The sequence below is a fragment of the Salvelinus namaycush genome, chromosome 14 (genome assembly GCF_016432855.1).
Source record: "Salvelinus namaycush isolate Seneca chromosome 14, SaNama_1.0, whole genome shotgun sequence".
Taxonomy (NCBI): domain Eukaryota; kingdom Metazoa; phylum Chordata; class Actinopteri; order Salmoniformes; family Salmonidae; genus Salvelinus; species Salvelinus namaycush.
In genome coordinates, this window is record NC_052320.1 from 2,476,753 (window position 1) to 2,501,912 (window position 25,160).

Below are 25,160 nucleotides of genomic sequence, written 5' to 3' on the forward strand. Positions count from 1 at the left end.
GTAGAACCCCTTACAGTATTATAGATACTATGTCCTGGGATTTACTATGATCTTTTATGTAGTAGAACCCCTTACAGTATTATAGATACTATGTCCTGGGATTTACTATGATCTTCTATGTAGATGAACCCTTACAGTATTATAGACACTATGTCCTGGGATTTACTATGGTCTTCTATGTAGAAGAACCCCTTACAGTATTATAGACACTATGACCTGGGATTTACTATGATCTTCTATGTAGAAGAACCCTTGACCTTCTAACGACTGTTATGTAGCTTGTGAGGTCACAGAGCGAAACAGAGCGTGTTCGAGAGAGTCTCAGCGTTTTCATAGATAGATTTTAATAGTTTTTAACTCAAACCATTCGAACCCTAAGACCTGGCCCCGGGCCCCTTCGGGATCCGCCCTTATCTCACAAACACCGCTCACACAGACCAACCGATGCAGAAGAAATAGACCAATCCAATGATACAACACCCAAGTCTGTAGCTCAAACACACAATGTTTAAAAGGGGTTCGTGTCCAAATCGTGCCAGCGTCGCGGTGGGACTCATTGGGTTAAGTTCAAGATCAGTACCTGACAATGTTTATGCGACGCTTGTATACCAACAGAAACGTTGCTCTTGGACAGTAGACTACAGCTATGAAAGACCAAGGTTTATAATTCTAGACCAGACAGACCAGTATTAGAGAGAACCTGTCTGCATGCAACAGGATGAACAGAATGTGCTGTAACCTCCCTATAACTCCTCACACAGCGCAGTGGAAGCCCCAACCTATTGTTCATCCATCTTGGACGTGCTGTAACCTCCCTATAACTCCTCACACAGCGCAGTGGAAGCCCCAACCTATTGTTCATCCATCTTGGACGTGCTGTAACCTCCCTATAACTCCTCACACAGCGCAGTGGAAGCCCCAACCTATTGTTCATCCATCTTGGACGTGCTGTAACCTCCCTATAACTCCTCACACAGCGCAGTGGAAGCCCCAACCTATTGTTCATCCATCTTGGACGTGCTGTAACCTCCCTATAACTCCTCACACAGCGCAGTGGAAGTCCCAACCTATTGTTCATCCATCTTGGACGTGCTGTAACCTCCCTATAACTCCTCACACAGCGCAGTGGAAGCCCCAACCTATTGTTCATCCATCTTGGACGTGCTGTAACCTCCCTATAACTCCTCACACAGCGCAGTGGAAGCCCCAACCTATTGTTCATCCATCTTGGACGTGCTGTAACCTCCCTATAACTCCTCACACAGCGCAGTGGAAGTCCCAACCTATTGTTCATCCATCTTGGACGTGCTGTAACCTCCCTATAACTCCTCACACAGCGCAGTGGAAGCCCCAACCTATTGTTCATCCATCTTGGACGTGCTGTAACCTCCCTATAACTCCTCACACAGCGCAGTGGAAGCCCCAACCTATTGTTCATCCATCTTGGACGTGCTGTAACCTCCCTATAACTCCTCACACAGCACAGTGGAAGTCCCAACCTATTGTTCATCCATCTTGGACGTGCTGTAACCTCCCTATAACTCCTCACACAGCGCAGTGGAAGTCCCAACCTATTGTTCATCCATCTTGGAATACCTGATGGTCAAATGCTGACCTTTCTAGCTCCCGAAAGAGTTTCTGTTATCGTGACTTCTGTGTATATTCCACCTCCAGGATAATAAAAACAAGCTGGCACTTAACAAATTGTACAAGGCTATAAACAAGGCTGATTTTCTTAATTCCACGTCACTAAGACATATGGTGCCCAACTTGTATCAACCTTCTCCACTAGGGCCAATAAAGTACTAAACCACTGTTACTCAACCCGCATACAAGGCCCTCCCTTGTCCCCCCTTCAGCAAATCAGATCATGGCTCTATACTCCTGCTTCCTGTTTACAAAACAGAAGCTCAAACAGGAAGTACCCTTGACGCCCTCTGTAGAGAGATGATCCTCCGAATCAGAGGCTATGTTGCAGGACTGCTTTGCGTTGACTGGAATATGTTTTGCGTTTCCGCCGATAGCATCGACGAGCTAACCACCTCCGTCTTGGGCTTCGTCAGGAAATGCATCGCTGACGTTGTCCACACAGTGAAGGTTTGCTGCTTCCCCAATCAAAAGCCCTGGATTAACACTGAGGTTGGAGCTAAACTAAAGGACAGAGGTACCCCGAGGCTACGGATGAGGACACAAACACGCACAAGAAGGCCCCTTACGAACTCTGCAGAGCCATCAAATAGGCAGAAGGATGAGGTGGAATTCTGTTACACTGGCTCTGACGCATGTGGCAAGGGCTACAGTCCATTATGGATTACACGCTTCAACAAAAAATAACACTGAGCCTTGCACAAGGGCCCCAACCGTCCCGTGATCTCACTCTGAGGCCGACATAGGGCTTTTAATCTGGTCAATAATCACAAGGCCACAGGGCCAGACCAGCTCAGAGCATGTGCAGACCAGCTGGCAGACATCTTCACAGTGGTTTTCAACCTCTCTCTGTCCCAGTCTGTGATCCCCACGTGTCTCAAGCTGACCACCATCAGTCCTCTTTCCAAGAACTCGAAGGCTGGCTGCCACAATGACTACCACCCTGTAGCACTAACATCTGTAATGATGAAGTCTTTTGAAAGGCTGGTTATGGATCACATCACATCCATCCCAGACACCCTGGACCCACTCCAATTTGCATACCGCCCCAACAGATCTACAGACGATGCAATCTCAAATGCACTTCACACTGCCCTCTCCCACCTTAACAAGAGGAATAACTTTTTGAGAATGATGTTCATTGACTACAGCTCAGCGTTCAACACCATAGTGCCCACAAAGCTTGTCACCAAGCTCAGGACCCTGGAACTAAACACCTCCCTCTGCAACAGGATCCTGGACTTCCTGACGGGTCGACCCCAGGTGGTAAGAGAAGGCAACAACACGTCCGCAAAGCTAATTCTTAACACTGGGGCCCCTCAGGGATGTGTGCTCAGCCTCCTCCCTGTTCACCCACGAGTGTGTGGCCACGCATGACTCAAACTCCATCGTCAAGTTTGCTGACGATACGACAGTGGTAAGTAAGCCTGATCACCGACTCCGATGAGGCAGCCTACAGGGAGGAGTAGTTCAGAGAACTGGCAGTGTGTTGCCAGGACAACAACCTCTCCCTCAACGTCAGCAAGACCAAGGAGCTGATCGTGGACTACAGGGAACGGGGGGGGGGGGGGGGGGGTTGCACACCCCCATCCACATCGATGGGGCTGCAGTGGAAAAGGTCAAGAGCTTCTAGTTCCTCATCACTGAGGACTTTACATGGTCTTCTCACACCAGAACGGTTGTGAATCAGGCAACGCCAACGCCTATTTATTTGGTATGACCCCTCAGAACCTCAGGAACTTTTACAGCTGCACCATTGAGAGCATCTTGAGTAGTTGTATCAACGTCTGGTATGGGCAACTGCACCGCCCAGGATCGGAAGGCCCTATCCATCACTGGGGTAAAATTCTCTGCCATCCAGGATGTACATGCCAGGCAATGTCTAAGAAAGGCCCTCAAAAAATGCCAAATAATCCAGCCACCTGAGACAGGCAGTACCGGTGTATCAAGGCTCAGACAAACAGACTTCTAAACAGCTTCTATCCCCTGGCCATAAGATTGTTAAATGGCTAACTACTGCTCTCCCTCTCCCACATACTATCCACACTGACTCTATGCCCATCCACAGGTCTCTACCCACTCAGACACAACCTACGCTGCTGCTACAATGATTATTGATTAGATTAGATAGATTAGATAGTTTTACTCATTACGCTGATGTCCATTGATTATTCATTGCTGAGCCTGGTTTTCTCCAGACATAACGCTCTGCATTCAGGCCAAAGAGTTAAATATTTTGTCTCATCAGACCACAGAATCTTTTGCCTTGTGATCTGTCTTTCACGTGCCTTTTTTTTTTTGCAAACTCCAGGCGTGCCTTCTGTCTGGACAGTCTCCCATAAATCCCAGATTGGTGAAGTGCTGTAGAGACTGTTGTCCTTCTGTCAGGTTCTCCTATCTCAGCCAAGGTACTCTAGTTCTGTCAGTGGTCATTGGGCTCTTGGTCACCTCCCTGACCAAGGTCCTTCTTGCCCGGTTGTTCAGTTGGGTTGGACGGCCAGCTCTAGGCAGCGTCTGGGTAGTTCCATATTATTTTTTACCATTTCCTAATGGAGACCACTGTGCTCTTGAGAAAAAAACCTGTCATCAATTTTGAATTCAGGCTTTAACACAACATAATGTGGTTAAGTCAAGGGGTATGAAATACTTTATGAAGGCACTGTATATATTACCATTTATATATTACCATAAGTATTTATATATTCCTGCTACCAGTCACTTTTCAGCCCTGTCACTTATGTACCACACCAGTACCCCTGCACATTGAATAAGGTACTGACACTGACCTGTACAGTCGTGGTCAAACGTTTTGAGAGAGTTTTTAGCCTATCACTTGTGAATGATAAATGATCACGTGTGAATGATGCCCAGCTTAAGCCAAACAACTCAAGCTTTTTTTGGGGGGGGGGGGGGGGGCGTTTTCAAATCATAGTCGCACACCTCATGTAGCCTAGCCCATACAACTAAAGTGGCCATATAATTTCTTAAAATTAAGCGCGTTAATCTGTTTACTGGCATACATAAGCAGCGTGTGAGTTTCAAGTTTGGGGAAGATCATTTCCCCCATTTTTAAAAATGCAACTTTATAATAAAAGCATTAATTACATTTGTGGTCACTTTTAATAATGGTGTTTTTTCCTGCTAATGGAACATTTGTGCTTATAGCCTACTGCCATGTGCGCATTACTGTGCTTATAATGTGAAGAAATAGCCTAATAGTTTATTAACATTTTAAGCTAAACGTTCTCATCTGTTACGTCAGTCTCATTTCTTAGTTTTTTTTATGCTTGTTGTATTAATTTAGGATCTATCGCATCCCACAACTGTCCCGGACTATGTTTGGAATATTTATTTCTCGCACAGAATAGAATAGGTTGACTTTTGTACTATGGGTATTGTAGATTGACATAGGCTAGTGCTTTTGCTGTTCGTTAGGCCTACAACTCATCTTGTTGGCTGACGAAAAGTAAATGTGGACAGTTCTTCCAATATCTTCAATATGCGCCTCATAATTGGATAAGGATGTTCGCAGTTGCGTCCCGGATGTGTCTGTCTTCACTTGTAGCCTGTCAAAAAGACCCAATCATGTGACTGAGAGCCTTGTGATTGAGACGTGCTTCGGCACGCAGCGGGGAGAAGGGAATTATAATGATTATATTCAGCCCAACGGTGCAACTGGCCGCAAAAGGCATGGATATTTTTAGGGGGATTATAGCCACACAAAGGGGATGCAGTCGGAAAATTTGAGGCATTATCAAGTTCTTTTCAAATTGTGAATGAGAGACTGATGAAGTGTGTACAGCCTGCACAAGAAACAAAGCAGAGCTCATGCCTTTCATACAACTTTTTTCAACTCATCATTAGATTGGCATCATGCAGACTTAGAATGTATTAAAAATCAAAACAATAGCCCAACATTTTTATCACAACTAAAGTTACATTAATAAGTCTAAATTAAGCAGATGTTTCTTTATTAACCGCTCAACACAGAATAGCCGCATGTGCGCACTCCCTCAAATAGTTTGGAGAAATATCCTTTCTATTTTATTCAGCTTGGTTCAATTGTATTCTTCATACTATAAAATAACGCCACAGAATTCAAAGCAAATCTTGTCTGCTAAATGAGTGTAACTAGTGTAGCATAGCCAGATCAGGACCTAACATAAAGACAACTCAGAGTATGCTATTCTGTTCTTCTGAAGTAGATTACATTTTCTTCATATCCTGTTTCTTTAGACCTGTCTAAAATAAATAATGGATTTATTGTGACGGTGTAGACTATATTACATGGATTTATTAGACTTAGATTTAAAATGTTGATGTTCCAAAGGTCTGCATCAGTGGCTTGTAGGCTGTGTGTGTGGAAGGTAGGAGATGCTAAATGTGATTATGTTAATTAATGGTCAATTACCATGAGACTGACAGTTATTTGTTAGACTGTCACCAGCTGACAAAATTTCATGACCGCCACAGCTGGTACTGACCTGTATATGCAAACAGTCCAGTACCCCTGGACATTGAACAAGGTACTGACCTGCATATTGAACAAGGTACTGACCTGTATATTGAACAAGGTACTGACCTGCATATTGAACAAGGTACTGACCTGCATATTGAACAAGGTACTGACCTGCATATTGAACAAGGTGGTACTGACCTGCATATTGAACAAGGTACTGACCTGCATATTGAACAAGGTACTGACCTGCATATTGAACAAGGTACTGACCTGCATATTGAACAAGGTACTGACCTGCATATTGAACAAGGTACTGACCTGCATATTGAACAAGGTACTGACCTGCATATTGAACAAGGTACTGACCTGCATATTGAACAAGGTACTGACCTGCATATTGAACAAGGTACTGACCTGCATATTGAACAAGGTACTGACCTGCATATTGAACAAGGTACTGACCTGCATATTGAACAAGGTACTGACCTGCATATTGAACAAGGTACTGACCTGTACATTGAACAAGGTACTGACCTGTACATTGAACAAGGTACTGACCTGTACATTGAACAAGGTACTGACCTGTACATTGAACAAGGTACTGACCTGTACATTGAACAAGTAGTTATGGTTTTTATTCAGACTTTATACATTTTATTCTCTTATGACGGCAGCGTTAGGAAAGAGCTCTCATTTAGGAATTTCACTGTACTGTTTTACACGTGTTATATCCTGTGCAAGTGGCGAATTAACTTGAAACACAGTAGTACAAACACACAGCAACACTGAGCTGATAGTCATTACGCTCTGTCGATACCAAGGAAAGGAGGACAGGCATGGTGATTGTCTCCATATGAAACCAGATAGTCTTCTCTTTCTCCATGCTCATGTGATTCTCTCCCCTTCTGCTCCACACTCTCTCACACACACACTCACACACTCTCACACCACCCCCTTAACGCAAACCATCTGTGAAACAGTATAGCAGCTCTCTCTCTCTCTCTCTCTCTCTCTCTCTTCCCCCCCCCCTCCCCCCCCCCCACGTCTCAGAGAACCCAGTGATTTCAGGCTAAATTAGCAGCCAGTTGTCCTGCGTGTGTGTGCGCGCACACACACACACAGCAGCTCTTTGATTTGACTTATTATATAAGCTTTAGATAAATGGAGGCAGAGGGAATTCCAGCAGGATGCTGTAATGTTGCCCGCTCGACACACACACGGAAACACACACACACAGAGACACAGACACACAGAGACACAGACACACACACACATACACACACACACACGGAAACACAGACACACACAGACACATAGACACAGAGACACAGACACACACACACATACACATACACACACACACACGGAAACACAGACACACACACACAGACACATAGGCACGGAAACATACACACACACAGAGACACAGACACGGAGACACACACACACAGACAGACCCAGACATACAGCTTCTTATTCCTTTGATCTAGTGAGGAAGTCATTGTTCCTAGCTGGAGACGCAAGTCTGCCTGCAGACCGTGGTGATGTTTGTCATGGTGATTGGGCCAGACACACAGACAGACACGCTGCTGGATGTCAAACTGTGTGTGTGTGTGTGTGTGTGTGTGTGTGTGTGTGTGACTGGCTTGTTGGGGTCATAACGTCTGGAAGAGCAGAGCAACACAGGTTGCATTTCACAGTCCAGCTGTCTCTGTCTTGTCTGTCTGATGCACATCATCCCTCGGCGGAGGGAGGAAAGGATGAATGGAGGGAGGAAAGGATGAATGGAGGGAGGAAAGGATGAATGGAGGGAGGAAAGGATGAATGGAGGGAGGGAAGGATGGATGGAGGGAGGGAAGGATGGAGGGAGGGAAGGAAGGATGAATGGAGAGGGAAGGAGGGATGAATGGAGAGGGAAGGAGGGATGAATGGAGGGAAGGAGGGATGAATGGAGGGATGAAGGATCAAGAATGGAGGGATGAAGGATCAAGGATGGAGGGATGAAGGATGGAGGGAAGGATCAAGGATGGAGGGAAGGATCAAGGATGGAGGGAAGGATCAAGGATGGAGGGAAGGATCAAGGATGGAGGGAAGGATCAAGGATGGAGGGAGGGATGAAGGATCAAGGATGGAGGGAGGGAGGATGAATGAGGGATGAAGGATCAAGGATGGATGGAGGGAGGGAGGATGAATGGAGGGAGGGAGGATGAATGGAGGGAGGGAGGGATGAATGGAGGGATGAAGGATCAAGGATGGAGGGAGGGATGAAGGATCAAGGATGGAGGGAGGGAGGATGAATGAGGGATGAAGGATCAAGGATGAATGGAGGGATGAAGGGATGGATCAAGGAGGGAGGGAGGATGAATGGAGGGAGGGAGGGAGGATGAATGGAGGGATCAAGGATGGAGGGATGAAGGATGAATGGAGGGATGGAGGATGAAGGATGGAGGGAGGGATGAAGGATGAATGGAGGGATGAAGGATGGAGGGTTCAGCTGGTGGCTATGGGCTCAGACACACAAGCACTATAAACACAATTGACTAATGTAATTGTGTTAGAAGTATGTCATTGTGTTTTTGAGGAGCTAAATAGGTGACGTATCCAGCAGCATGCACAGCTTCTGTTTAATTTTAACGGTTAGCAAAATGGGGTAAATTGCTAAAGCACACTTTATTTAACCTCAACCACGTTTCCATCCACAGTTTATGAGAATAAACCGGATTAAAATAAAAAGACAGCTGTGATGGAAACAGGAAGTTTTGGTACAGTCGTATAAATTCCGATAATTTGTTTATTTCGAAATGGTTGGGATCTGCAAAATTCAATATGTGAGAAATGGCGGTGGAAACGCCTTTACGCGCAAATATTATAATACACGCAATGATATGGTGTGTGGTCCTCCCACTACGACTCAGGAAACCATGCAGTTTATTAGACTCTAGATCTCAAACTCATCACTCACAACCAACTGACACACTCACTAGATACCTGCTGCCACAATTAAATATAAGCTATGCTGATCCTACAATGGCGCCAGAGGAGATGGCTGCCGTATTACGGGCTCCTAACCAATTGTGCTATTGTGTGTGTGTTTTCTCACATTTATTTGTAACTTATTTTGTACATAATGTTTCTGCCACCGTCTCTTATGAACGGAAAGCGCTTCTGGATATCAGGACAGCGATTACTCACCTCGTACTGGACGAAGAAATTGTCTGAGTTGGACTAGAAGGATTTACTTCAGACACCAGACAAGGCCCAAGTCCCCGTCATTTGCATAAAGAAGAAACTGAGATATTGGGGACTTAGGTCGGGGTGCCTTGTAAGGATCCGACAGCGAGTGGGTAATCCACCTCTACCATCAGTCCTATTAGCCAACGTGCAATCATTGGATAACAAACTGGATGAGCTATGATCAAGACTATCCTACCAACGGTACATTAAAAACTGTAATATCTTATGTTTCACGAGTCGTAGCTGAACGACAACATAGGTTTTCGGTGCATCAACAAGATAGAACAGCTGCCTCCGGTAAGACAAGGGGTGGCGGTCTGTGTCTATTTGTCAATAACAGCTGGTGCACGACATCTAATATAAAGGAAGTCTCTAGGTTTTGCTCGCCCTAGGTAGAGTATCTCATGATAAGCTGTAGATCACACTATTCACCAAGAAAGTTTATCTATATTTTCCCTATTTACCACCACAAACCAATACTGGCACTAATACCAGCTGTATAAGGCCATAAACAAACAAAAAATGCTCATCCAGAAGTGGCGCTCCTAGTGGCCGGGGACTCTAATGCAGGGAAACTTAAATCAGTTTTGCCTAATTTCTATCAGCATGTTAAATGTGCAACCAGAGGGGAAAAAAACTCTAGACCACCTTTACTCCACACACAGAGACGCGTACAAAGCTCTCCCTCGCTCTCCATTGAGGCGGAAGGTAGCCTAGTGGTTAGAACGTTGGACTAGTAACCGAAAAGTTGCAAGATCGAATCCCCGTGCTGACAAGGTAAAAATGTGTCATTCTGCCCCTGAACAAGGCAGTTAACCCACTGTTCCTAGGCCGTCATTGAAAATAAGAATTTGTTCTGAACTGACTTGCCTAGTTAAATAAAAACTTTTTTTGGGGCAAATCTGACCATAACTCTATCCTCCTGATTCCTCCTTACAAGCAAATACTAAAGCAGGAAGTACCAGTGACTCGCTCAATACGGAAGTGGTCAGATGACGCAGATGCTAAGCTACAGGACTGTTTTGCTAGCACAGACTGGAATACCCACATCAATCGATGACGTTGTCACCACAGTGACCGTACGTACATACCCCAACCAGAAGCCATGGATTACAGGCAACATCCACACAGAGCTTAAAAGTAGAGCTGCCTCTTTCAAGGAGCGTGACTCTAACCCCGCACGCTTATAAGAAATCCCGCTATGCCCGCCGACGAACCATCAAACATGCAACGCGTCAATACAGGACTAAGATTGAATCCTACTACACCGGCTCTGACGCTCGGCGGATGTAGCAGGGCTTGCAAACTATTACGGACTACAAAGGGAAGCACAGCCGTAAGCTGCCAAGTGACACAAGCCTACCAGACAAGCTAAATAACTTCTATGCTCGCTTCGAGGCAAGTAACACTGAAACATGCATGAGAGCACCAGCTGATGTGGTCACACTCTCTATAGCCAATGTAAGACCTTTAAACCGGTCAACATTCACAATGCCGCAGGGCCAGACGGATTACCAGGACGTGTACTCCGAGCAGGTGCTGACCAACTGGCAAGTGTTTTCACTGACATTTTCAACCTGTCCGTGGCCGAGTCTGTAATACCAACATGTTTCAAGCAGACCACCATAGTCCCTGTGCCCAAGAACACCAAGGTAACCTGCCTAAATTACTACTGACCCGTACCAGTTACGTCTGTAGCCATGAAGTGCTTTGAAAGGCTTGTCATGGCTCACATCAACACCATTATCCCAGAAACCCTAGACCCACTCCAATTTCCATACCGCCCCAACAGATCCACAGACAAAAGGAACACCTATGTGAGAATGCTGTTCATTGACTACAGCTCAGCGTTCAACACCAACGTGCCCTCAAAGCTCATCACTAAGCTAAGGACACTGGGACTAAACACCTCCCTCTGCAACTGGATCTTGGACTTCCTAACGGGCCGCCCCCAGGTGGTAAGGATAGGTAACATCTGCCACGCTGAACCTCAACACGGGGGCCCCTCTGGTGCGTGCTCAGTCCCCTCCTGTATTCCCTGTTCACCCATGACTGCATGGCCAAGCACCACTCCAACACCATCATTAAGTTTGCCGAGGACATAAGTGGTAACTGATCACCGACAACGATGAGACAGCTTATAGGGAGGAGGTCAGAGACCTGGCAGTGTGGTGCCAGGTTTACAACCTCTCCCTCAACGTGAGCAAGACAAATGATTCTGGACAACAGGAAAAGGATGGCCGAGCACACATTCTCATCGACGGGGCTCTAGTGGAGCAGGTTGAGAGCTTCAAGTTCCTTGGTGTCCACATCCCCAACAAACTATCATGGTCCAAACACACCAAGACAGTCGTGAAGAGGGCACGACAAAGCCTATTCCCCCTCAGGAGACTGAAAAGATTTGGCATGGGTCCTCAGATCCTCAAAAAGTTCTACAGCTGCACGAGAGCATCATGACTGGTTGCTCGGCCTCCGACAGCAAATGCACTACAGAGGGTAGTGCGTACGGCTCAGTAAATCACTAGGGCCAAGCTTCCTGCCATCCAGGACCTCTAAACCAGGCAGTGTCAGAGGAAGGCCCTAGAAATTGTCAAAGACTCCAGCCACCCTAGTCATAGACTGTTCTCTCTGCTACCGCACGTCAAGTGTTTCCAGAGCGCCACGTCTAGGTCCAAAAGGCTTCTAAACAGCTTCTACCCTCAAGCCATAAGACTCCTGAACAGCTAATCAAATGGCTACCTAGACTATTTGCATTGCCCCCCCACCCCAATTTTTACGCTGCTGCTACTCTTTTTATTATCTATGCATAGTCACTTTACCTATATATGCATATAATCCCAATCACATTGACTAACCTGTGCCCCTGTACATTGAACTGTACCGGTACCCCCTGTATATAGCCTACACATTGACTCTGTACCGGTACCCCCTGTATATAGCCTCCACATTGAACTGTACCGGTACCCCCTGTATATAGCCTCCACATTGACTCTGTACCGGTACCCCCTGTATATAGCCTCCACATTGAACTGTACCGGTACCCCCTGTATATAGCCTCCACATTGCCTCTGTACCGGTACCCCCTGTATATAGCCTCCACATTGACTCTGTACCGGTACCCCCTGTATATAGCCTCCACATTGACTCAGTACCGGTACCCCCTGTATAAAGCCTCCACATTGTCTCTGTACCGGTACCCCCTGTATATAGCCTCCACATTGAACTGTACCGGTACCCCCTGTATATAGCCTCCACATTGACTCTGTACCGGTACCCCCTGTATATAGCCTCGTTACTGTTATATTGTATTGTTGTTCTTTAATTATTTGTTATTTTTCTATTTTATTTTGTATTGTTACTTCAGTTTCTTTTAGTAAATACTTTCTTAACACGTATTTTTCTTATCTGCATGGCTAAGGGCTTGTCAGAATTTCACTATTCGGTGGTGCATGTGGGATTTTTTTATTTATTTGGATTTGGATATGTCACCTGTAGAGCTTCTGAATAATGAAATACTCGTATAACAATGACATCAGACAAGTATATGTTTATAGTGCCTTCAGAAAGTAGTCATACCCCTTGACTTATTAATGAGAAAGTGAAAACATGTTTTTAGACATTTTTTGAACTGTATTGACAATGAAATACAGAAATATCAAATTTACATAAGTAGTCACACCCCTGAGTAAATACTTGTTAGAATCACCTTTGGCAGTGATTACAGCTGTGAGTCTTTCTGGGTAAGTCTCTAAGAGCTTTGCACTCCTGGATTGTACAATATGTGCATGTTATAATTTTTTTTAAATTCTTCAACCTCAGTCAAATTGATCACTGCTAGACAGCCATTTTCAACTCTTGCCATACATTTTCAAGCAGATTTAAGTCAAAACTGTAACTAGGCCACTCAGGAACATTCGGCCTTGTGTTTTAGGTTATTGTCCTGCTGCAAGGTGAATTTGTCTCGCAGTTTCTGTTGGAAAGCAGACTGAACCAGGTTTTCCTCAAGGATTTTTGCCTGTGCTTGGCTCTATTTTGTTTATTTTTTATCCTAAACTCCCTAGTCCTTGCCGCTGACAAGCATACCCATAACATGATGCAGCCACCGCCATGCTTGAAAATATATAGTGGTACTCAGTGATGTTGGATTTGCCCCAAACATAACACTTCATATTGAGGACATAAAGTTAATTTCTTTGCCACGAGACATTTCACCTTTTTATTAATTTGTTAACATTTCAATAAACATGATTCCACTTTGACATTATAGGGTATTGTGTGTAAGCCAGTGGCACAAAATCTACATTTAATCCATTTTAAATTCAGGCTGTAACAGAACAAAATGTGGAAAAGTCAATGGGTGTGTATACTTTCTGGAGGCTCTGAATGTGTTTATAGTGCTTATGGTACACTACATGACCAAAAGTATGTGGACACTTGCTTGTCGAACATCTCATTACAAAATCATGTGCATTAATATGGAGTTGGTCCTCCCTTTACTGCTATAACAGCCTCACTCTTCTGGGAAGGCTTTCCACTAGATGTTGGAACATTGCTACGGGGACTTGCTTCCATTCAGCCACGAGCATTTGTCAGGTAGGGCACTGATGTTGGGTGATTAGGCCTGGCTCGCAGTCAGCGATCTAATTCATCCCAAAGGTGTTCCATGGGGTTGCGGTCAGGGTTCTGTGCAGGCCAGTCTTTACAGTTGGCACTATGCATTCCTGGCATCCGCCAAACCCCGATTTGTCCGTCGGACTGCCAGATGGTTAAGCGTGAATCATTACTCCAGAGAACGCATTTCCACTGCTCCAGAGTCCAATGGTGGTGAGTTTTACACCACTCCAGCCAACGCTTGGCATTGAGCATGGTGATATTAGGCTTGTACGCGGCTGCTCTGCCATGGAAACCCATTTAATGAAGCTCCTAGCGAACCGTTATTGTGCTGACATTGTTTCCAGAGACGGTTTGGAACTCGGTAGTGATTGTTGCAACCGAGGACAGCACTTCAGTCCTCGGCGTTCCCGTTCGGTGAGCTTGTGTGGCCTACCACTTCGCGGCTGAGCCGTTGTTGCTCGTAGACGTTTCCACTTCACAATAACAGCACTTACAGTTGGCGGGCACCTGGTAGCAGTGCAGAAGTTTGCCGAACTGACTTTTTGGAAAGGTGGCATCCTATGATGTTGCCACGTTGAGTCACTGAGCTCTTCAGTAAAGCCATTCTACTACCAATGTTTGTCTATGGAGATTGCATGGTTGTGTGCTCGATTCTTATACACCTGTCAGCAACGGGTGTGGCTGAAATAGCCGAATCCACTAATTTGACAGGGTATCCAAATACGTTTGTGTATATATCGTCTGTTTATAGTGCTTGTGTGTTGACCAGTAAAACAAATGTCCTTTGCTTTTGTGTCTTGTGTTTCAGGGGGAAGTGTAACATTGCCCATTTCTCCGACATCTTTGCTGCCAGAGAGTTCAAAGCTCGCATCGACTCATTTTTCTACATCCTGGGATACAACCCAGAGACCAGGTAAGACTGTCTCTGACTATTGGTTCTGATACAACCCAGAGACCAGGTAAGACCGTCTCTATTGGTTCTGATACAACCCAGAGACCTGGTAAGACTGTCTCTGACTATTGGTTCTGATACAACCCAGAGACCAGGTAAGACTGTCTCTATTGGTTCTGATACAACCCAGAGACCTGGTAAGACTGTCTCTGACTATTGGTTCTGATACAACCCACAGGCCAGTTAAGACTATCTCTATTGGTTCTGATACAACCCAGAGACCTGGTAAGACTGTCTCTATTGGTTCTGATACAACCCAGAGACCTGGTAAGACTGTCTCTGACTATTGGTTCTGATACAACCCAGAGACCTGGTAAGACTGTCTCTATTGGTTCTGATACAACCCAGAGACCTGGTAAGACTGTCTCTATTGGTTCTGATACAACCCAGAGACCTGGTAAGACTGTCTCTGACTATTGGTTCTGATACAACCCAGAGACCTGGTAAGACTGTCTCTGACTATTGGTTCTGATACAACCCACAGACCAGTTAAGACTGTCTCTGACTATTGGTTCCCATGTAGCTGTTTTTATATCAATATTAAATCATTTCTGGGTAAAAATTATGTACCTTTTTTAGCGAAAAACTATTTCTCAAGCAAGAATTTTGCTAGCACTTTCTGTGAGGGGTCTGAGTGCAGAGGGGAAAACTGAAAACTGGTAAAAAAAAAATAAAAAAAAAGACCAAGTGAACTGATTAACTGACAGCCCTACTGTTAACTTACATGTTAAGATAAGGGTTCAGTTTATGAAAACATGTTTAAAATCACCACATAAGGTCATAGGTCAGGGATCATCAACTAGATTCTGGCTCGGGAAGATGTTCTTCTTCAGCTGATGGTCAAGGGGCCAGAATATAATTACAAATCATTTGTGGACTACACATTCACTACTAGAAGCCCAAACAGATATCATATTTTAGTAAAACATAAACATTTCAAACCTTGCTTACATTTGTATACGATCACATTTTATTATGCGTGGGAATACTTGGGGAAACAGATTTCCAAAATTAAAATCACTGATTTCCTGGTGTTTTTACAGTGTTTTATGTCCAACAATGAAAATTCTCAAGAATTATTATTTATTGAATGTTTTTTCTCTGAAAACTTTGAGGGGGGGGGGGGAATAAAACCACCCCGTGGGGTCATATTCAGACCGCGTGCCGCAAATTTGGGAACACAAAGAAGCTTAAACGCTTGGTGTGTGCATAGAGCTACTGCTAACTGTTGTTAGCCTGATATGGCTCCAGGCACTGATTACAGCTAAACGCTGTAGGATGCTGAATGCAAAATAGTCTTAAATCTGTAAACACAATGTGTTATTTATGGCTAGTATTTTATTAGGATCCCCATTAGCCACTGCAAAAACATCAGCTACTCTTCCTGGGATCCACATGAAACATGACATACTACGTAGCGTAGGACATTATTAGTCAAGGGTTGAAATACGTACATTTAAAACGTCACACACAGCCTCCATATCAGTACATGCACACATTATATTATTGCCAGATATAAAAACAGCCATTGGCATGATCAGAGGTAGATTTAGTATATTATTCATGCATTATAAGATACCCTTTATAAAATGGTGAATGTTACTTTATTCCCATTAACATGATAATGATGTATGTTAAATTAAGCTAACTTTTGAAGACATTTACATATAGTTAACTGCAAGGACCAATAGCTGTGTGATAAATGTTATGGTAATAACATTGTAATATTTTAAATACAACCTGCCCTTTTCATGTTATAAATAACACAGCTTGTGATCAAATTTAACATTTTACTAGGAATGAACTCTTCCTGGAAATGCTTTGGCCTACATCTCAAAAGTAATCATGAATTGTTCATGTAGCTTAATTAAATAAAATATTGAACCTTTATGTAACTAGACAAGTCAGTTAACAAATTCTTATTTACAATGACGGCCTAGGAACAGTGGATTAACTGCGTTGTTCAGGGGCAGAACGACAGATTTTTACCTTGTCAGCTCGGGGATTCATCCAGCAACGGTTACTGGCCCAATGATCTAACCACTAGGCTACCTGGCTCTAACCACTAGGCTACCTGCTCTAACCACTAGGCTACCTGGCTCTAACCACTAGGCTACCTGCCTCTAACCACTAGGCTACCTGGCTCTAACCACTAGGCTACCTGCTCTAACCACTAGGCTACCTGGCTCTAACCACTAGGCTACCTGGCTCTAACCACTAGGCTACCTGCTCTACCCACTAGGCTACCTGCTCTACCCACTAGGCTACCTGCCTCTAACCACTAGGCTACCTGCCTCTAACCACTAGGCTACCTGCTCTAACCACTAGGCTACCTGCTCTAACCACTAGGCTACCTGCTCTAACCACTAGGCTACCTGCCTCTAACCCCTAGGCTACCTGCCTCTAACCCCTAGGCTACCTGCCTCTAACCCCTAGGCTACCTGCCTCTAACCACTAGGCTACCTGCTCTAACCACTAGGCTACCTGCTCTAACCACTAGGCTACCTGCTCTAACCACTAGGCTACCTGCCTCTAACCCCTAGGCTACCTGCCTCTAACCACTAGGCTACCTGCCTCTAACCCCTAGGCTACCTGCCTCTAACCACTAGGCTACCTGCCTCTAACCACTAGGCTACCTGCTCTAACCACTAGGCTACCTGCTCTAACCACTAGGCTTAATCCCTAAAAGGCTCAGGTATTGGTGTCAGGATTTAAATCTTTTCATAGCCTACAGATTAAACTGACATTTGATTTAGCCCATAAGGTCTGTGTCATGCACTTTAATCAATCAATCAATCAATCAATCAATTTTATTTTATATAGCCCTTCGTACATCAGCTAATATCTCGAAGTGCTGTACAGAAACCCAGCCTAAAACCCCAAACAGCTAGTAATGCAGGTGTAGAAGCACGGTGGCTAGGAAAAACTCCCTAGAAAGGCCAAAACCTAGGAAGAAACCTAGAGAGGAACCAGGCTATGAGGGGTGGCCAGTCCTCTTCTGGCTGTGCCGGGTGGAGATTATAACAAAACTATGCCAAGATGTTCAAAAATGTTCATAAGTGACAAGCATGGTCAAATAATAATCATGAATAATTTTGTTGGCTTTTCATAGCTGATCATTAAGAGTTGAAAAACAACAGGTCTGGGACAGGTGGCGGTTCCATAACCGCAGGCAGAACAGCTGAAACTGGAATAGCAGCAAGGCCAGGCGGACTGGGGACAGCAAGGAGTCACCACGGGCGGCAGTCCCGACGCATGGTCCTAGGGCCCAGGTCCTCCGAGAGAAAGAAAGAGAGAAGGAGAAAATTAGAGAGAGCCAAGATTTTCAAAATGTTCATAAATGACAAGCATGGTCAAATAATAATCAGGAATAAATCTCAGTTGGCTTTTCATAGCCGATCATTAAGAGTTGAAAACAGCAGGTCTGGGACAGGTAGGGGTTCCGTAACCGCAGGCAGAACAGTTGAAACTGGAATAGCAGCAAGGCCAGGCGGACTGGGGACAGCAAGGTGTCATCATGCCCGGTAGTCCTGACGTATGGTCCTAGGGCTCAGGTTCTCAGAGAGAAAGAGAGAACGAGAGAATTAGAGAGAGCATACTTAAATTCACACAGGACACTGGATAAGACAGGAGAAGTACTCCAGGTATAACCAACTGACCCTAGCCCCCCGACACATAAACATAAACACATAAACTAGCATAAATACTGGAGGCTGAGACAGGAGCGGTCAGGAGACACTGTGGCCCCATCCGAAGAAACCCCCGGACAGGGCCAAACAGGAAGGATATAACCCCACCCACTTTGCCAAAGCACAGCCCCCGCACCACTAGAGGGATATCCTCAACCACCAACTTACAATCCTGAGACAAGGCCGAGTATAGCCCACAAAGATCTCCACCACAGCACAAACCAAGGGGGGGCGCCAACCCAGACAGGAAGATCACGTCAGTAACTCAACCCACTCAAGTGACGCACCCCTCCTAGGGACGGCATGAAAGAGCACCAGCAAGCCAGTGACTCAGCCCCTGTAACAGGGTTAGAGGCAGAGAATCCCAGTGGAGAGAGGGGAACCGGCCTGGCAGAGACAGCAAGGGCGGTTCGTTGCTCCAGAGCCTTTCCGTTCACCTTCACACTCCTGGGCCAGACTACACTCAATCATATGACCTACTGAAGACATAAGTCTTCAGTAAAGACTTAAAGGTTGAGACCGAGTCTGCGTCTCTCACATGGGTAGGCAGACTGTTCCATAAAAATGGAGATCTATAGGAGAAAGCCCTGCCTCCCGCTGTTTGCTTAGAAATTCTAGGGACAATTAGGAGGCCTGCGTCTTGTGACCGTAGCGTACGTATTGGTATGTACGGCAGGACCAACTCGGAAAGATAGGTAGGAGCAAGCCCATGTAACGCTTTATAGGTTAACAGTAAAACCTTGAAATCAGCCCTTGCCTTAACAGGAAGCCAGTGTAGGGAAGCTAGCACTGGAGTAATATGATCAAATTTCTTGGTTCTAGTCAGGATTCTAGCAGCCGTATTTAGCACTAACTGAAGTTTATTTAGTGCTTTATCCGGGTAGCCGGAAAGTAGAGCATTGCAGTAGTCTAACCTAGAAGTAACAAATGCATGGATTAATTTTTCTGCATCATTTTTGGACAGAAAATTTCTGATTTTTGCAATGTTACGTAGATGGAAAAAAGCTGTCCTTGAAATAGTCTTGATATGTTCGTCAAAAGAGAGATCAGGGTCAAGAGTAACGCCGAGGTCCTTCACAGTTTTATTTGAGACGACTTTACAACCATCAAGATGAATTGTCAGATTTAACAGAAGATCTCTTTGTTTCTTGGGACCTAGAACAAGCATCTCTGTTTTGTCCGAGTTTAAAAGTAGAAAGTTTTCAGCCATCCACTTCCTTATGTCTGAAACACAGGCTTCTAGCGAGGGCAATTTTGGGGCTTCACCATGTTTCATTGAAATGTACAGCTGTGTGTCATCCGCATAGCAGTGAAAGTTAACATTATGTTTTCGAATAACATCCCCAAGAGGTAAAATATATAGTGAAAACAATAGTGGTCCTAAAACGGAACCTTGAGGAACACCGAAATATACAGTTGATTTGTCAGAGGACAGACCATTCACAGAGACAAACTGATATCTTTCCGACAGGTAAGATCTAAACCAGGCCAGAACTTGTCCGTGTAGACCAATTTGGGTTTCCAGTCTCTCCAAAAGAATGTGGTGATCGATGGTGTCAAAGGCAGCACTAAGGTCTAGTAGCACGAGGACAGATGCAGAGCCTCGGTCTGACGCCATTAAAAGGTCATTTACCACCTTCACAAGTGCAGTCTCAGTGCTATGATGGGGTCTAAAACCAGACTGAAGCATTTCGTACACATTGTTTGTCTTCAGAAAGGCAGTGAGTTGCTGCGCAACAGCTTTTTCTAAAATTTTTGAGAGGAATGGAAGATTCGATATAGGCCGATAGTTTTTTATATTTTCCGGGTCAAGGTTTGGCTTTTTCAAGAGAGGCTTTATCACTGCCACTTTTAGTGAGTTTGGTACACATCCAGTGGATAGAGAGCTGTTTATTATGTTCAACATAGGAGGGCCAAGCACAGGAAGCAGCTCCTTCAGCAGTTTAGTAGGAATAGGATCCAGTATGCAGCTTGAAGGTTTAGAGGCCATGATTATTTTCATCATTGTGTCAAGAGATATAGTACTAAAACACTTAAGTGTCTCTCCCGATCCCAGGCCCTCGCAGAGCTGTGCAGATCCAGGACAGCTAAGCCCTGGAGGAATACGCAGATTCAAAGAGGAGTCCGTAATTTGCTTTCTAATGGTCATGATCTTTTCCTCAAAGAAGTTCATGAATTTATTACTGCTGAAGTGAAAGCCATCCTCTCTTGGGGAATGCTGCTTTTTATTTAGCTTTGCAACAGTATCAAAAATACATTTTGGATTGTTCTTATTTTCCTCGATTAAGTTGGAAAAGTAGGATGATCGAGCAGCAGTGAGGGCTCTTCGGTACTGCACGGTACTGTCTTTCCAAGCTAGTCGGAAGACTTCCAGTTTGGTGTGGCGCCATTTCCGTTCCAATTTCCTGGAAGCTTGCTTCAAAGCTCGGGTATTTTCTGTATACCAGGGAGCTAGTTTCTTATGACAAATGTTTTTCGTTTTTAGGGGTGCAACTGCATCTAGGGTATTGCGCAAGGTTAAATTGAGTTCCTCAGTTAAGTGGTTAACTGATTTTTGTCCTCTGACGTCCTTGGGTAGGCAGAAGGAGTCTGGAAGGGCATCAAGGAATTTTTGTGTTGTCTGAGAATTTATAGCACGATTTTTGATGCTTCTTGGTTGCGGTCTGAGCAGATTATTTGTTGCGATTGCAAACGTAATAAAATGGTGGTCCGATAGTCCAGGATTATGTGGAAAAACATTAAGATCTACAACATTTATTCCATGGGACAAAACTAGGTCCAGAGTATGACTGTGGCAGTGAGTAGGTCCAGAGACATGTTGGACAAAACCCACTGAGTCGATGATGGCTCCGAAAGACTTTTGGAGTGGGTCTGTGGACTTCTCCATGTGAATATTAAAATCACCAAAAATTAGAATATGATCTGCTATGACTACAAGGTCTGATAGGAATTCAGGAAACTCAGAGAGGAATGCTGTATATGGCCCAGGAGGCCTGTAAACAGTAGCTATAAAAAGTGATTGAGTAGGCTGCATAGATTTCATGACTAGAAGCTCAAAAGACGAAAACGCCATATTTTTTTTTGTAAATTGAAATTTGCTATCGTAAATGTTAGCAACACCTCCGCCTTTGCGGGATGCACGGGGGATATGGTCACTAGTGTAACCAGGAGGTGAGGCCTCATTTAACACAGTAAATTCATCAGGCTTAAGCCATGTTTCAGTCAGGCCAATCACATCAAGATTATGATCAGTGATTAGTTCATTGACTATGACTGCCTTTGAAGTGAGGGATCTAACATTAAGTAACCCTATTTTGAGATGTGAGGTATCACGATCTCTTTCAATAATGGCAGGAATGGAGGAGGTCTTTATCCTAATAAGATTGCTAAGGCGAACACCGCCATGTTTAGTTTTGCCCAACCTAGGTCGAGGCACAGACACAGTCTCAATGGGTATGGCTGAGCTGACTACACTGACTGTGCTATTGGCAGACTCCACTAAGCTGGCAGGTTGGCTAACAGCCTGCTGCCTGGCCTGCACCCTATTTCATTGTGGGGCTAGAGGAGTTAGAGCCCTATCTATGTTGGTAGATAAGATGAGAGCACCCCTCCAGCTAGGATGGAGTCCGTCACTCCTCAGCAGGTCAGGCTTGGTCCTGTTTGTGGGTGAGTCCCAGAAAGAGGGCCAATTATCTACAAATTCTATCTTTTGGGAGGGGCAGAAAACAGTTTTCAACCAGCGATTGAGTGCTGAGACTCTGCTGTAGAGCTCGTCACTCCCCCTAACTGGGAGGGGGCCAGAGACAATTACTCGATGCCGACACATCTTTCTAGCTGATTTACACGCTGAAGCTATGTTGCACTTGGTGACCTCTGACTGTTTCATTCTAACATCGTTAACCACACACACACACACATCGTCCGGTATTATTTAAAAAATAATAAATATATAAAGTAACAATATACAGTATGTACCCACACTTTAGCTACATGGTAACAATGTATCCACACTGTAGTGTAGTTTGCACTTTATTGCCTGTGTGCTCCTTTTTGTGTTGGGAATCAGGCGATACAATGTAGCAACTGCATGGCGGTTAGCTAGAAAATCCACATCGGTTGCTGTGCTGCCTCCCTATTTCCTACCACCGCTGTTGTTAGTCTGGAACCCCCTAGTTCAGCGCCAGGGCCCCAGTCTACCCTGCCCCTCCCTCTCCTCCCAGTTTTGCTTGTTTGGTATGCTGAGCGTTGTGTCTGTTGTCTGCAGCTTGTAGTTACATTCCAATGGCCTTGCTTATTATAGACCAGACATACATTCGAGAGGGGTTCTTGATTCCGTATCCTGTCTGCACGCGTGTGTGTCAGGTCTTAACACATGCTCCGTTGTGTGTGTGTGTGTGTGTGTGTGTGTGGTAGAAACGGTAGCTAGGCTGAGGTCACAGCACAAGCTCAGTGGAAACATTGTCGGAGACTCGAACCAAGCGCTTTGCGTGGTCCTCCATTTTGAGCACCTAGCAATAGGTGGGAAGGAACAGAGTGAGTTGATTTCACTAACGACCACTACAGTTCTAGACTAACTGTCCACGTCCGACCGTTAGAGATCGGTGTCAGAAATGGACGATTTGTTCGCCGCGCGGAGGTAGGTTGATAAATATATTCACATGTTACCGTTTAATTCCGTGAGTAGTTTTCTGAGACAGTCTTGAGTAACGTTAGTAGCTACTCGCTACTACTCAGAATGAATTTCACTATACACCGAGTGTAATTTGTCACAGATATCGTAAGAATATGCATGTCTTATCATAGTATAATTTAGCGGTTACTATCCGTGCACGGTGCATATCCCTGCCAATCTTACCTTGCGTGAAGGTAAATCGCGAACCGAACGTGCTATGTTGTAACAATTCGGCATAAGTAACGGTACATAACGGCGAAGCACTACCTTTTGTAACCCATATGAGCAAGCTAACTTTTTCTCCCTTATTTTTGTTGCCATAGGAGATATAAGAACAGAAGCAAGGCTTGTGCGGACTCCATTTTGCAGTACCCTACTCTCTCTCTCTGTGTGTGTGTGTGCTCGTATTTACAATCGAGCCGACATGGCAGCCCTGAGAAGCTTTGTGCACTCTCTCGTTGGCTGAGAAATACGCTCATGTCAAAGAAAGAGCGCTGTAGGTGCTAAAGGTGACTGAGTGTGGTTGATTAGAAAAGTTGACCATTTTTGTAATATTATGACAGCGTTTACAGTCGTGCGAGGATTGGACGGAATTGATGGAAGGGGGCGGGGTTTGTCTTGATTACTGTGGTGCAGTGTAAAGTTACACCATGCTGGCTCAGACTGTTCTTGTTTTGGTTCAGAAGGCATACAGTAATACAGAAGAATAATACAAAGTTACCTTTTTGGTCTTTTATATATGTCATTTTCTATTTTAGACCACATGAAATATGTTGATCGCAATTCCTGTTGTACAGGACTTGACTATAGACGTGTTTGTTTTTATTTAACCGTTATTTTAACTAGGCATAGAAGTTCTTACAATACAAAAATATACACAGATTTGAAACAGTGTTTCAAGACTGTTGGATAGCTACATTTAATATTTATGCATATTCAGGTTCAGGTATAATAATATGATAACATTTAATATATTATCAGATATTACTTTCCTAGAATATTACTCATGACATGCATAAGGAAATGTACCCCAATCCCTTACATATTTTTAATAAATGGATTGATAAATAAATGGGTTCATTTAAAGTGTACACTTTTCAACTCATTGATTCCTCCCTTCTCCAAATATAACATTTATAGAATTCAACTAAACATATATTGTCTCAAAACAAAGTAATTATGGTTCATTAGTCCCTCACCTGCCCTCCTTACTATGTCCTGTCAGACTGCCCAGTAACCCAGTGTGGGGGATTTGGTACCTCGCCTGTACATCTCACTTAATTATATTTTTCCCTGGTCTTACACCAATGATATAATTTTTTTTAAAGGTTTACACACCTTCATGCTGTTACACACCTCTAATATAATGTTGTAGGCGTGTAATTATATTGTATGGCCTGGTTGACTTCCTAAAAGGATTGTTAAAACTACAGGTAAGGGATAGTCGACGAGGGGCTATGAGTTCTATGGAAAATAATAAACGACATGGAAGGTGTGCTGCACGGAGTGGCATTATTTTCCAGAGAACGCATAGAGCCCCGAGTTGATTATCCCTTTTATACCATGGATATACGTTTACAAATTTACCACTACAAATGTGTTCAACATCCACTGAAGTTGATAGCAAGTTTACTAGCTAGTTACAGTAGTTGCCTTGGTAACCAAACATACTTGCTAGTTTTGCTAACCAAACCATCAGTCCTTGCTTGCTATTATGAAAATCGAATGCCAATAATGTTTTAAATTTGCCATATGCATTCAAAAGCAACTCAAACATAGGCTGTAAGAATGAACTATAGCCATTGAATTCTACAATGTTGATTGACTGTTTTTTAGGGAAATAATGCACACTCTAGAATGCCTTTCAAGCCAATCAGAAAAGAGTATTCAACA

At 44.3% G+C, this 25,160-nt stretch overlaps 1 protein-coding gene across 1 annotated transcript in view; it reads left to right on the plus strand.

The window, feature by feature from the left end:
* LOC120059547 (arginine-glutamic acid dipeptide repeats protein-like) overlaps positions 1-25,160 on the plus strand; it is a 116,089-nt gene that overhangs the window by 51,214 nt on the left and 39,715 nt on the right. The window contains exon 4 of the mRNA XM_039008680.1: positions 14,763-14,867. Coding sequence (XP_038864608.1) covers positions 14,763-14,867 — 105 coding nt within the window. The remainder of the gene's footprint in view (positions 1-14,762; positions 14,868-25,160) is intronic.